The sequence below is a fragment of the Malania oleifera genome, chromosome 1 (genome assembly GCF_029873635.1).
Source record: "Malania oleifera isolate guangnan ecotype guangnan chromosome 1, ASM2987363v1, whole genome shotgun sequence".
Taxonomy (NCBI): domain Eukaryota; kingdom Viridiplantae; phylum Streptophyta; class Magnoliopsida; order Santalales; family Ximeniaceae; genus Malania; species Malania oleifera.
The window spans coordinates 73,496,391-73,511,147 of NC_080417.1; the positions used below are offsets into that span (position 1 = coordinate 73,496,391).

Here is a 14,757-nt window from a genome sequence, read left to right on the forward strand (position 1 = left end):
AATCCTCTTAACTGCATCCTAATGTTGTCGACCCAAATTCGAAAAAAACTTGCCCACTACACTGACAATTTGTGCCAAGTTCGGTTTCATACACACCATGACATACATTAGACACCCCACTACACTGGCATATGGGATCTTCTACATATTATGAACCTCATCGTCCGTCTTTGGGCACTAGGTGGTAGACAACTTGAAATGACTTGCCAATGATGTGCTCACAAGATTAGCATTAGTCATGCTAAACCTTTCCAGCACCTTCTCCACATAGCCGTCCTGAGATAGCCATAGTCTCCCTACAACTCTGTCCCTCTGAATCCCCATGCCAAGTATCTTATTAGCTACACCCAAGTCTTTCATATCGAACTCTTTTCCTAACAGAGTTTTCAACCGATTCACCTTAATCATATCTTTAGCAGCAATCAGCATGTTGTTAATATACATAAATAAAAATATAAGAGACCTATCCTCAAGACTTCTCACATAGACATAGAAATTGTACTCACACCTCCTATAGCCATCATATAGGCCTCAAACCTTTTGTACCACTGCCTCAGAGACTTAGCCCATAAAGTGACTTCTTCAGTTTGCAGACTACGTTCTCTTATCTAGGTTGGCAAAACCCTTCTAATTGTGTCATGTAAATTAGCTCCTCCAAATCACCATGGAGGAATGTCGTATTTATGTCCATATGCTTTAGATGCATGTTGTATTGCACCACCAAGTACCAACACTAACTTGATGGAATTGTGCCTAACCACAGGGGAGGAGATTTCATCATAATATACTCCCTTCCTCTACGAGTATCCCTTTGTTACCAAGCGAGCCATGTACTTCTCTCTTTTCCTTTATGAAACTACTTTTTCTTCCTATATACCCATTTGTATCCAATCGCCCGCTTCCCAACTGAAAGATGCACCAAGTCCCATGTCTGGTTCTTATGCAACAACTCCATCTCCTCCACCATAGAGCCTATCCAACTACCCTTATCCTGACTGCGCACGGCCTCCTGAAAGGTAGTAAGATCCCCATTGCTAGTGATAAGCACATAAGACACCAGATTGTCAAAACTGTACCTAGGGAGTAGCTTGACGATGTGTCTTGGTCTGTTTACAGCTATGCTACGACGTGGCTACTAGTCATCTAGAATTCCCTATGTTCTGAATACCGTCATCTCCACCTTAAGTTTCTTACTCCACCTACACCACCAACCGATCTATCTAGCTAGAACTCCCGACATTTCTACCCTGAGTCTCCAACTCCATTTGAATAACATGCCCATTGCTGCTGCGATTTTCTAGCACCTATTTCTCTATTTTATCCTGAGTATGCCGCAACATGGTTTTTACATTCAAAACCATGTCTCTACTGATCACCACCTTATTTTTCATTGGATCCCATAGCTTGAACCCTTTCACGCCTTTTTGATATCCTAGAAAGAGGCATTGTCTAGACTTCATCTCAAGCTTAGATCTCTCGTCACCAAGAATGTGCGCATAGGTATGACACCGAAATACTCTTAACCGGGAGTAGTCTACCTCATTACCTATCTACACCTCCTCAACAATTTTCCTATCTTGTGATGCCCTTGGTTATCTGTTTACCAAGAAACAAGCTATACTAACCGTCTCGGCCCAGAAATTCATGGCAAGCCTAGCTTGCAACTTGAGACATCGAGCCCTTTTAGTTAGGGTTTGATTCATCCTTTATGCCACACCATTTTGTTAAGATGTCTGACGTATTGTAAAATGCCTCCTTATGCCATGATGCTCGCAGAACTCTTTGAAACTTGAGTTTGTGTACTCAATTCCATTGTTTGTCTTGAGGAACTTAATCTTTCTCTTGGTATGGTTTTCCACCTCAGTTTTCCATAGTTTAAACTTGGAAAACTTCTCCAACTTGTGCTGCATGAAGTAAATCCAAACCTTTCGTGAGTAATCATTGATGAAACTCATGAAGTACACATGTCCCCCTTGTGATGCCACTCTCATTGGCCCCCCAAACATCTGAATGAATGTAGTCCATAATTCCTTCCGTATTGTGTGTGGTTTTCATAAATTGAACCCTATTATGCTTCCCAAACATGCAATACTTGCAGAACTCTAGTTTATATGACTTGACACCCTTTAGAAGATTTCTCTTGTGAAGTTCCATCATTCCACGCTCACCCATATGCCCTAAATGCATATGCCACAAAATAGTATTGTTAGACTTAGAATATGCGGCTGTAGCTCCACCTACAACCGTGGTGCCCAACAGTGTGTATATATTACCCGACACTTTCTTCCCTTTCATCACAGTCCGAACCCCCTTATTCACCTTCATTACCCTACTTTCAAATTTGTAACTAAACCCATTACAATCCAAGGTGCCTACCAAAACTAGATTCTTCCTCAACTCTGGTATATGCCTCACATCACATAACGTCCTCACCATACCATCGTACATCTTGATTATGATATTCCCCATCCTGATAAATTTGCACACAACATCGTTCCCCATCAGAATGAAACCGGAACTCACCAATCTTTGCATAGTGAATTAGTCCTTTTTGGGCGTCATATGATAAGAACACATTGAGTTCAAGATCCAAGAATCTACGAACTCATCTGAAAAAGATGAAACTAAGAGAATATCACCGTCACTGCTCCTAAAGTTTCCTTCTTCTGCTACATTCGCCGCGTTTGTTGAAGCTTCTTTGATTTCAGCAACCCCCTTCTTCCTTTCCGGACACTTGAGTTTTATATGCCCATTTTTCTCACACTTAAAACATCGCACGTCCTTCCTCTTCCTGGATTTGGATTGAGCCCTATGGTTGCTCGATCCACCCTAGAACATGCTCCTCCCACGATCCTGATTTCCCTTCGCCATAAGCCCTTTACCATGTTAACCCTCATCACTGGCCTTTTTCCTCTAATGGAACCTTAGCAATGCACTCGTGATGTCCTCCAACTCTAGGGTTTCTTTCCCCCAAGTCAGCGTTGTAACTAGGTTCTCGTATAACGTCAGTAAGGAATTCAGCAACATCAATGTTTTAATCTCTTCCTCGAATTTCACATCAACTTGCTTCAGATCACTAATGATCTAATTGAATGTGTTGATGTGTTGAGTCAGGTCCGAACCCTATGCCATCTTAAGCCAATAAAGTTTTTTCTTAAGATACAACTTGTTCATCAATGACTTGGACATATACCAGCTTTCCAGTTTCAGCCAAACCGCTACTAGTGATTCCTCATCCATGACATGATACATCACGTCATCGGCCAGACAATACCGGATAGTGGACACAACTTTTGCTTCCAGCTCCTTCTAACTTATGTCGTCCATGCTTTCCGTATATAGCCTTCACTATACCTTGTTGCACTAGCAACTCCTTCACCCTCCTTTGCCAAAGTCTAAAATTCCTCATTCTATCAAACTTATTAATATCGAACTTCATCAAAGAGATCCCAGCCATTATGAACCAAAAGCTCTAATACCAATTGTTGTTCGCGAGTGCGTAGGAAAAGCCTCACACAAACTCACGAATCAAACACAGCACAAGTAATGCAATCACTCAATGATGAACAATGCGAAATAAGCAATCACTCACAAAGAGAATCAATGAAAGTAAAAATCAAAGACACAAGATTTACGTGATTCAACAATATGCTTATGTCCACTGGAGCAGCAACTGAATTTTCACTATCAAAATAATGTCAAGCTTACAACTAGGGTTACAAAATATGATTATATACGAACCCAAAGTGTACAGGGAACCTTAGAACCTATCTAAATCATCCCTGTAGCAATCCCTAGAGAAAAATCCTTCAATCCCCCCAATCTACTGATCTCCAAATTCAAAAATCATAACTTGCGTCGAACAAAACCATTGATGGTTTAGGTCGAACTATCGAAGGTTTGAAGCCGAGAAGAATTCCCTGCATTTCGTCTGAAACCGTTGACAGTTTGACTCAAACCTCCGACGCTTATCCCTCAATTCTAAAAACCTTTGAGCTAACCATCACTGATTTTCATTTGGCAGACTTCTCTCTTATTCCTCGCTTCACGATGCTTTTTCGGTGCATGCGTTTCACTCAAAATATGAGCTACAAACCCAACATTAAATTAGTAATCCTTTTTTAGCAGTAGAGATGGAGACGTTAAGGACTTGTTTGCCTGTAAAAAAATGTTTTTTATTTTTTATTTTTTCAAATTAATTTTTTTTTTTAGTTTTTAAGATTCGAGTTATAAAAATAAAGAGTTTGTCTCATTGTGCAAAATAGTTTTTGATTTTTTATTTCTAAATTTAAAAATAATTATAAAAAGGACAATTTATTTTTAACTTTTTCAAAAATTATACAAGATAATATTGAAATCATGAATTTTGATATTTAAATTTGAAAATTTCTAAATTTATAAAAAACTCAATACATAATCCACACAAATTAAAGTCCATAATCTATATTTCATGCTTGCATATGTAAACTAAGAGTTAGAAAAAAAAAAAAGAAGAACTAAAAAAATGTTCTCCAACTTTTTTTATATAGATTTTTTTAAAAAAATTTAAAAATAAGATGATATTTTTGTAATTATTTTAAAAAAATTTTAAATTATTTTCACAAGTAAATAATGAAAAAGCCTTTTTATTTTTGGTCATTATTTTATATAGAAATTATAAAATAAAAAATTAATTAATTTTTTACATTTTTAAAAACTTTAAATAGAAATAAATTTTTTTTTTAATAATTAAATGGCCTAATCCTAAACCTAAAACATCATAATCATAACTGAAATGACAAATATTGATATATTTCTTGTTGACTGAACACGTGCACCGCACGTTCCAATCCCTCTCCCCCTCGGCCACAAACACGACAATCCAAAAAAATAAAAATAAAAAAATAAAAAACTCTTATAAGCTGATGTTGAAAAAAAATAAAAATTGTATTTCCTCACTTTGAGCCCTAATTTCAACCCCACTTCCCGCCACGGGAAGACTCCATCGCTCTCTGTTCGCCATACAAATTACAAATCAAACATTTACACGGTCCCGCCTAACGGCCCTAACCTCTAAGGTCTCCACCACTTCCTCCTCCGCTTAGCGCCGCCGGCTACTGCCGATCACTCCTCCTGTAGCCACTCCTCTATGATAAAACCTCGCTATTTTCTTCTTCTTCTTCGTCGTCGTCGCCTCTTCGTCATTTTTCTTCTACATCTTGTTCTGCTTTCAATTCGTGTTGTTTGATTGTTGTTAGGGTTCCTGAGTTCGATGAGCCGTTTGAGTTTTCCTGAGATTTAAAGACAATGAGTGCTGTCAGCATCACGAACGTGACGGTTTTGGACAATCCGACGTCATTTTTGTCCCCCCTCCAGTTTGAAATCTCCTACGAGTGCTTGGCTCCTCTAAAAGATGGCATGTCTCTCTCTCTCTCTCCCCCTCCCCCTTTCGCATTTTCGTTGGTACATGTTTAAGGTGTTTCCTTTCTTGTTCATTTCTGTTGGATTTGATTTTGCATGGTTAAATTTAGATGTGCAACGTTGTTTATTAGGGTTTGTTTCGGATATATCATTTCAAATTGAAGGAGAAGGCTTATCTGGTAGCTGAGGTGATGAACTGTACTTGCATTTATGGGAGCTTTTTAAAGAAAGATTATCTAAATACATGGGATGAATTGTTAAAGCTCACCCTAACTAAAGAATGGCTAAATATGAAAAGAGTGAAATCATAAATTAGTCCTTGTATTATTAGGGAATATTTGTTTTTATTGCTATACATTTTTTTTAATCAAACTAAGGGCTTATAATTAATAATTTAAGATCATTGCATTTACCTTCTAAATCGAGTCTTATGGTGTTAATGAAAATTGCTGATGTGTACACCAAATGCTGACGTGCTATTACACTATTTTATTACTATGTATGAATGGTAGGAGGCAGGTAGCATTGTCGCCTCGTCGGCCTTGCCTGTAAAATGTTTGGCGCAGGCTTTAAGTCGCCAGTTCCCACTGGATTTTGTTGCCAATGGATCTAGGTTTAAGACTGTAAGGTTTGATTGGGAGATGTTGGGCTGCATTCTTCGCTGATGGTTGTTACCAATGGCCCAAAGAAAAAAATTGTGGGCGTTAGTTTGTCAGGGACGCAGACACTCCTCCATTGATTTGATTGTAGTTCGTCCAACAGCACATATTCATGATAATTCCTGCTGATTTTTCCATCAGGGTTTCTGTGGATAAGAAGTTCTAGTAGATCATGAGACTGGTTGACCAAATCCAGAGGCATGTCGGAGGCCAAAAATAGCTGCATGTTAGAGACATTGAGATGAGTGTCGATGGTGAGATGTTTCAAGCTCTTGGTGGTGTTGTAGTAGTTTATGGGGAGCGAGAGCATATGCGCCAAAGGTGAAGAAGAAGAAGAAAGCGGGGATTTGGAAATCGGCAGTAACATTGGAGGTGGTGAAGCAAAAGAAGTCGATGATGAGGGATTTGGGGGGTTTTTTGGCCTTGGTGAAGAATGCGACCCAAGATTTCCGAATCAAACCTCAGATCCAGAACTACCAGCGACCAAATTTTGAAATCTAGTTGAGAGGCGACATCAAAGCCTGTGCCGAGCATTTCATCTAGAAAACCGATGGTGCTAGCAGTAATACAGTAGAGTCTCTGTCAATATATACTATAATAATATAAAAAAACAGTCCAATTACATGTCAGCAATTACATGTCAGCGTATGGTGTAAACTTCATAACTTTTATTAACACCATTACATTCAATTTGTATGGTAAATATAATTATATTAAATTATTGAGTACAGATTCTTAATTGTATTAATAAAAAGTACGGGAACATAAAAGAATCTTACCTAACAGTATGAGGACTAACTTATGTTTTCACTCAATAAGAACATTGCTGAATGCAGATAAATGACTTGTCAACAGGTGCAGGTGTTGTTTTCTGTTAATGTTATGTACCTGCAAGAAGAAGTTTTTATTTTGCGCCTTCTACTATTTTCCTATGAATTCTGGGTGTAAGGGCCTTTTTGCTTTGTAGACTTTAAGAATGGTTTATGAGAAGCAATTAATATACAGGTAAATGACAGGTCATGATGAAGTATGGGAGCTTTCACTATCATTTTAGTGAGAATAGATCGCGTAAAAGTAGGATAAAGTAAAGCTAGATGAGCAAAAATAATGAGAGGAGGATATGGAGAAGATAGACCACTGTGTCTGTCTTTGAGTTAATGGGAATAAAAAAAATGTTTAAATCGCTTCTTTCATTAGTATCAATGTTTTAAAAGGCTAAGGCATAAGGGAGGCGTTTTAACCCTTAAGAGGCAAGGCATAAGCCTTAAGGCGTTTGGGCATGAGCCTTTTGAGAATTTTTATTTTTATATCGAAATATGTAAATAAATGGGAGAAAATAGACCATTGTGTCTGTCTTTGAGTTTATGGGAGAAAAAGAATATGTTCAAATTGCTTCTTTCATTAGTATCAATGTTTTAAAAGGCGAAGGCATAAGGGAGGTATTTTAAACTTTAAGAGGCGAGGCATAAGCCTTAAGGCGTTTGGGCATAAGCCTTTTGAGAAGTTTATTTTTAGATAAAAAAATGTAAATAAGTTATATATTTTTAAAAAATAAATTTTTTTTTAAGAAAATCACAAATATAATGTAAAAAGAATAAGATATACGTCGCAAATTACTTGTTGGCCATTAAAAAATTGCTAACGTGAATTCATGACATAAATCATGGCAAAAGATAGCTATATTGTTACAAAGTTCAAATTATTTTCATGATTTAAGATACACCTTTTGGTTATTTTGGAAAGGTTGGGGTTTCTAGAGTTTTAGAAATCAATTCATATTATTAAACTCCTTTTGTATAAACACGTAGTTAAAAGTTTCTAGGCCAATTCTAACTTGAGAATCACACACTCAAAATGTGTAAGCCTCAACTAAAAAGCCACAAGAGGTGTGCCTTTTGTACAAATGCATAAGCCTTAGTGTGTAATGTGTTAGCCTTTTTGGAATTTGGTATTTTAGATTGAGCCTCAAGGTGTTTTAGGCATGCCTTGCTTTGAGGTGAACCTCGATTGAACCTTTGAAAACATTGATTGGTACTGTTTAGAAGCATTTTTGTTTCTTTTTGCAAATTCATTTCAAGAATTGGAAGGACCCTCCGGGAGATATATTAAGGGAAGATGAAGGAGCTATATTCAATATTTGAATCCAGGATGTTTTGTGTGATTAAATGTAATAAATATTAAATACATTAGTAATTAAACTTGGCAATATGAACATGATTTGGGTTCCTTTATGGACTGTGTAATCATGTGAATTTTGTATGTTCATACTTTCTTCTATGTTTTTATGGGCCGTATATAACTCGATTTGCCATTTTTATTTTTTTATTTTTGCTTTTTTGCTTTCAAAAGTATACTGCTAAATTAATGTCACAGGCTACACCCATTCAAATAGAAAAGTTTTTATAACTATTAACATATTTAATTTTTATATGGCTCCATCATGTTGTACCCATATACTGATGAATTTCCATTTTCCGAATCCAAATAGAAAAAGCTTGTGAGTGTTAATTTCTGAAAGTTTGATTATGAAAATATATGATTCACTGTGTTTTCTTATGCCGTGCTTTGATGGCCGAATATGTTCTTTCTACTTTGAGAGTCACCATTGGTTCTAGGAGTTAGCGCATTAAGTTTCTGATGCTGTTTACCATATTTTGTAATTTTCTTTTATATTTCCATTTTTGCATGAGGTTCAAGATGTCTGATCTCATGTGGATAAATTTGGTTAACATAGCATCATATTTCATATTTTATCTTCAAGTATTTATATCTTAAAAGTTTTCATTAATTTTGAGTTGTCACTTTCATTTTCCATTTTTTTTTCTGGCTCAGGGACAGGAGGGTTGTGTTGATGTTTTGTTTGTTTATACTTTATAACATAAGGCATGTTCAACATCTGGTCACGCTGGCCTTGACTTGCTAAGTACATTAATTTTAGAACTTGACATCTTTGCAAGTTGATTTTTTTGTTTTTCTTTTTGGCTTCATAAGTGCTTACAAAGCCTTTATTTTCCGAGGTTACCATCAAGTATGCACAATGGTTAATGCCTGGGATACATTTGGGCTGTAACAGCTCCTTTTAAGAGTGATGCTGAATGCATGAGATTTTCATTGACAGGGTAAAATTCTAAATTGAAGATGAACAGTTTTATAAACCTCTCAAACTGATGATGATTGGTTCTAAATCAGCATTGTCAGAACCCGTTCTCCCCCTAGCGAATTGAAACTTTGGATTATTCATCACATACTGGATCATTACTGATTTGGAAGTTGGAATGCAATATCCAATTTTCCAATAAACTGTAAGAAATGTGTGGTCATATGATTATTATTTTACACAAATGCCTAATGTGTAATATTGGATTGTATTCAAATGAGCCAATTGATTGTATAAAGGAGAGGAAAAACAAGGTATCTTGATTTTGCTGATTCTCTGTGACAACATGACACTAGTCTGTTTCTTTAGTTTGTCTATTCTGAGCATATGAATCTAAAGGCTTACACAGACACACACGTACATGCACACACACACATTTATACAAAACACTTGCCCTGTAGGGGCCTACTCCCACTGTGTTAAATGCCATGCTAACTGGTGTCCTTATTTCATCCCTACTCCATAGAGCATAACATCTCAAATTCCAGATAACCATGTTTTGGATAGAGTTGAATTGTGGAATAAGTCCATTTTAAGTTGCTCCAGAATAAGAAATATGTTCTTCATGGCTAAGAAGTACTGCATAAAGCAATTAATAATTGTCCTTCCTTCTAGTTAATCTGTCGGTTCATCATGTTCTCATTTATCATACACTTGATGGTTAAATTGTCTGACTAGACGATTGAGTTAGATGAAGTTTAATTAAACCTAGATATGGAAATGGACTATGAAAATTTTGGTCTTTGACTGGCAAGACAGAGGACCCCCATGGAGAGTTTTGGCAAATCAGTGTTTTTATTTTTGATTTGGGAAATGGATATCTTAACAATTTTAGTTTTTGCAATGTTATGTTGAATGTTTTGGTTACTTTGAGGCAATGTTTTAAAGGCAAAGACGTAAGGCGAGGCGTTTTACCCTCCGCGAGGCGAGGCGTAAGCCTTAAGGCGTTGAGGCATAAGCATTTTGAGACTGTATTTTTTTAAATACTTAATAAGTAAAATAAATTTATATATAGTAAAAAAAATGAGAAAAATTTTAGAATAATGGAGAATAAAATAAAAACATATTTTTTAAATATCATATAGGCCAAAACATTACAAAATGAATAGGGTTCTGCCCCTTTGACTCACCTTCAAACATGTTTTTGTTTATTGAACAGGAACAATCAGCAGCTGCAGCAGGAAATTAAAACTGAAAATTGAAAAATGAAAAGGGAAAACTGAAACAAATCAAAAGCAGCTGCAGCTAGCTTGAGTTTTAGACACACTGGCAGACAGCCTCGTGGGAGTCTACTACGAACAACACTGGAGAGAGCGAGAATTGAATACTCGAAGCAGAGAGGTTGTAGGGGGTCGTGGAGAGAGATGAGAGGCTGTAGAGGGTCGCTGCAGAGAGACGAGAGGTTTGAATGGGTCATCGGAGATAGATGAGATGTCGGAAGGGTCGTTGGATGCAGATCAGAGGTTGGAAGGGGTCATCGACTTGTCGGAGAGAGACAAGAAGCTGGAGGAGTCTTCGAAGCCAGACCCTAGCTTGGAAAGAGATGAGAGCTACAAAGGGGTCAACGGAGAGAGGTGATACCTCGGTAGCTGCTGACAACTTGTTGGAGAGAGATGAGAAGGTGGAGTCCTCGGAGAGATGCGAAGCTTGGAAGAAAGATGCTTCGTCGAGAGAGGGGGGTTTTGACACTCGTCACTGTTACTTGTTTTTATTTATTTATTTATTTATTTTTATTTTAATTCAGGTGCTCCCAAAAGGCATACGCCTTCCCATTTGAGGTGTAAAAGGCTCGATTTTTTTCTTGAGGCGTATGCATTTGAGGCTTTACGCCTTTCAAGTTACGCCTTAGGGCGTTTTATGCTCAAAATGCCTCAAGGTGCGCCTCACTTACGCCTTTTAAAAACATTGCTGGGCTATTAAGTAATTTTATTTAGGATGAGTCAAATTTTAGGGCCTGTCTAATAGAACAGTTCTAGTGTACAGTTGTTAATTTGAACTCTCTCTCACTTCTTCTACACCATTGTCATCATTGGATCAAGAAAGTTGAGTGAAGTTCAGGACAATGGTGGTGGTGGTGGCAGTTATGATTTGACAGAGACATACCTGACTGGGTATTCTGAGTTTCCACTTCGTGAATTTGACAAAATAGGGCACAAGTTTATGTAATTTATTCTTTTCTTGGAAATAATAGAAGTCTTTTCAGTAATCAGTTTTCACCTCTTTATATTCCAGCTATTCTACTGTAGTCTGCATTGTGAGACCATGAGTCATTATCCTCATCAAATGCCTGTTTTTGTATGTAAAGTCAATTATTTTCAAGTCAAGTAGGTTAGCAGTATTTTATATCTGCAATTCTTTGCCATTCCCTACCAAGTTCCAGGGGTTTGCCGTTTGTCACTCTGATGAAACTTTCTTTTGAAGTTGGTTTGTGCCAGCATTATTTGAATGCAGAGAACAAGACTTGTATAGACACTATCACACATTATATAATCTTTTGGTAGTTTGTTTTAGGAAACATAGATTTAAGTTGTTTCCATTTTACGTTTTTTCAACATTTGTTTGCCATGAGATTTAGGAAATGGAATATGTTTGTAAAGTTATCCATAAACAACTAAGTACTGGTTGGTCTTGTGATGTTGGTATAATATGGTGTATTGAATATGAATACTGGGTAGTAATCTAAATCTTTGACCGTTCATTGAGGCAGGACGAGAGTGTAAACCACTATAAAAATGATTGATAGTGTGAGTATGCATGTAATCTCGATTGGTATAGCAAAATAGGAACTATTGAACCTTTAAGAAAATTTTATCTGCTCAATGCTTTTATTGCTCTGTGTTAGATTTTATGCTGTTAAATTGTTAACTTACTGCTCTGCTTTATTATCTGTGCAATTATAACAAGTTTCACTGGATCATGCTATGCAGATTTGGAATGGAAACTGATCTACGTCGGATCAGCTGAGGATGAGACCTATGACCAACTTTTAGAGAGTGTACTTGTTGGGCCTGTCAATATTGGAAACTATCGCTTTGTTCTTCAGGCAACCTCTATTGATGATCCTTATTTTTAATTGGATAAAGTACTTTGATTTTCATGTGGAATCAACTCTGATCTGTATTCTTGATTTCTTGTTGTATGCTTTGCAGGCTGATCCACCAGACCCATCAAAAATCCTTGAAGAAGATATTATTGGTGTGACAGTGCTTATGTTGACATGTTCTTATTTGGGCCAGGAATTTATCCGAGTGGGCTACTATGTGAACAATGAGTATGATGATGAGCAGCTGAGGCAGGATCCTCCTCAAAAAGTGTTGATTGATAGGGTTCAAAGGAGCATCTTATCTGACAAACCTAGAGTGACAAAGTTCCCCATCAATTTCCACCCCGAGAAGAGCGAAGGTGGAGACCAAGCCCCTAAGCCTGATAATCCTGAAGATGCAGGCAGAAATATAGATCGGCAGCCCACTGTACCTGATCATCCTTTTGATGAAGAGGGACATTAACTTTGCAAACACCATAACTGCTTCGGAAAGCCTACCTTCCATTTTTCCTCAACCAAGGTATATAGCATGGTAATAATTTTTGTTATTAAATTTTGTTGGGATTTGGATGATCTTTAACCAAGGAGCTGCATTTTGGCCATACACCTATCTAGGAACAAAGTTCAATGAAGTGATGGTTGAAGTTTTTGATTCTATCTGATTGTCTTTGATGGTTAAACGAATCACCAAGTTGTACTTTCTACATCCTAAATTTGATTTCTAGCTTTTGTAATTACAGGAGAAACAAATTTTAGTTTGATTAGATAGTTGTTGATCAATCATCGTCTGAACAACGACAATGATCAACAATGTGAATAATCTTTTTTTCTGTACTGGGTTTCATTTGATTTTTGATGCTCTTATTTGTTATTATTCTTTTTAGCTTAAGGATTTGTTTGGATTCAGGTTTTATTTGGGAAAAGAAGGAAAATAAAATTAAGAAGGAAATTCATTTTTTATTGTTTGTCTCTTGATATTTATATTATTAAAAATGAATTCTGTTAATATGATTAAAAGTTAAGAAAGTGCACACGTTAATGATGTATAAATTTTAATTTTTGTTCATTCATTTCATTTGGTATATTTTTCATTACCTTCCTGCATCATTTCTTGATAATCAAGCATGAAACAATCTTTCATATTTTTCTTGTTACAATATTTTCAAGAGTACTGTCTAAATGATTCTTTTCATATGCAATTTGTACTTCCAGAGTGGTACTAGTTTTATAATAATACCATGTTCTTAAATGAAAGCTGCCTGCTGAAATTTCTCACTTCATGTGCCTTTCATAAATAAATAAACAAAAGATACGGACTTAAGGGGAGGTTTGGCAAAAAGATAGGGGTCTCCTTTGAGGTTTCGAAAGTTTCATTAACCTCCTTTAAAATTTATTGAAAAGACAAGCTTTTCCTTGAAAGATTTATCTTTTTGTAAAATATAAGCAACGGTTTGTCTTTTCTACAAATTGATGGAAAACCACCAATGGAGGATTTTAGATGTTCATATTGTATCTAGGTTTTTATGTTAGTTTGGAAAAGTCTTTGTTATTTTAGAAGGTTAGTCAATTTAGGTTTATTTTATGTAATTAAGTACTTTAGGTTTATTTTGTAATTTCTTATTTTATTGAGGCTTTTATGTAAATCTATGTTCTAGTTAGTTGTGTATCAGTGCTGGACATGTAAGTTATTGTACAATTATTGTTTTGAATCAGATTGCATTTTCCCTCTCTCTCTCTCTCTTCCCCCTGCAGGTTTTGCCATTCTTCTTCTTCTTCTTGAGATCCCTAGGGAAGAGGATTTGGCCCTTGGAAACGGTTTGATGCACTCTTCTTCTTCCTTCTCTTATCTCTCTTCTAAATTTGTCTCACCCCTGTTCTATTACCTCCCCTTCTTTATTCTTATCTCTATTTTGTATTCCTACTGTTGCTGATTCTTCTAATTCTCATAATTCTATATATACATATATTCTAACATTTGTCCTATCTTATAAATTTTAAGGGAGGTTCTTGAAGTTCTTAAAATTTTACGAAATTTTTTTAAGATTTTTGAAATCTATAATGAGGTTTTTATCTTTTTATCAAATGTCATCTATATATATAAGAAATGGTGCAAGAAGCCAAGGTGTTTGCAAGGGGCTCCACAAGGCTTGGTGGGACAGAGTTGGCAGTCAAATTATTTTGTTCTCAGCCCACCCAAAGAAGAAAATAGGATCTTTATTTGAATACCATCTGTTAACCAGTTTTTCGGAAATTCTGTTTCGGATAATTGAACACCATTATAGGTACATTTAACACGCATCTCTCTATTCCATTTTTTTTAAAACCTTGGACCATTCGGGAAATTGAAATAATAACATACAACCGATATTTTTAGCTATTATCAATGAAGGTAATAGAAAATAAGAATTGCCTGCCAGTGAATACAGAAATGTAAATAAAGACCCAAAGGGCCAATAAAAAATGTAACCTAGTTTGATTTGGGATTGAGCGGGAGGGCT

At 36.3% G+C, this 14,757-nt stretch overlaps 1 protein-coding gene across 3 annotated transcripts; it reads left to right on the top strand.

Moving 5' to 3' along the window:
• Positions 1 to 4,906: 4,906 nt before the first annotated feature.
• On the top strand, positions 4,907 to 13,087 carry LOC131157480 (probable histone chaperone ASF1A). 3 transcript variants are annotated; one of them, XM_058111682.1, is made up of 4 exons: positions 4,925 to 5,114; positions 5,238 to 5,395; positions 12,144 to 12,259; positions 12,366 to 13,087. In XM_058111682.1, the coding sequence occupies exons 2-4, from the start codon at positions 5,287 to 5,289 to the stop codon at positions 12,720 to 12,722; spliced, it is 582 nt and encodes a 193-aa protein (XP_057967665.1). In that variant the 5' UTR covers positions 4,925 to 5,114; positions 5,238 to 5,286; the 3' UTR covers positions 12,723 to 13,087. The 3 variants fall into 3 exon arrangements, 2 of the variants coding, with proteins under 2 accessions (XP_057967656.1, XP_057967665.1); XR_009137272.1 differs by having other exon boundaries at positions 4,927 to 5,395; positions 12,366 to 12,779; positions 12,875 to 13,087; XM_058111673.1 differs by having other exon boundaries at positions 4,907 to 5,395.
• Positions 13,088 to 14,757: the final 1,670 nt, after the last annotated feature.

What these genes read in the sequence shown, in the direction of transcription:
- LOC131157480 (XM_058111673.1), top strand. Translation starts at nt 5,287, where the DNA reads ATGAGTGCTGTCAGCATCACGAACGTGACGGTTTTGGACAATCCGACG. An exon ending in CTTGGCTCCTCTAAAAGATG is followed by an intron (nt 5,396 to 12,143) that starts GCATGTCTCTCT and finishes CATGCTATGCAG; the next exon opens with ATTTGGAATGGAAACTGATC. An exon ending in ACTATCGCTTTGTTCTTCAG is followed by an intron (nt 12,260 to 12,365) that starts GCAACCTCTATT and finishes TATGCTTTGCAG; the next exon opens with GCTGATCCACCAGACCCATC.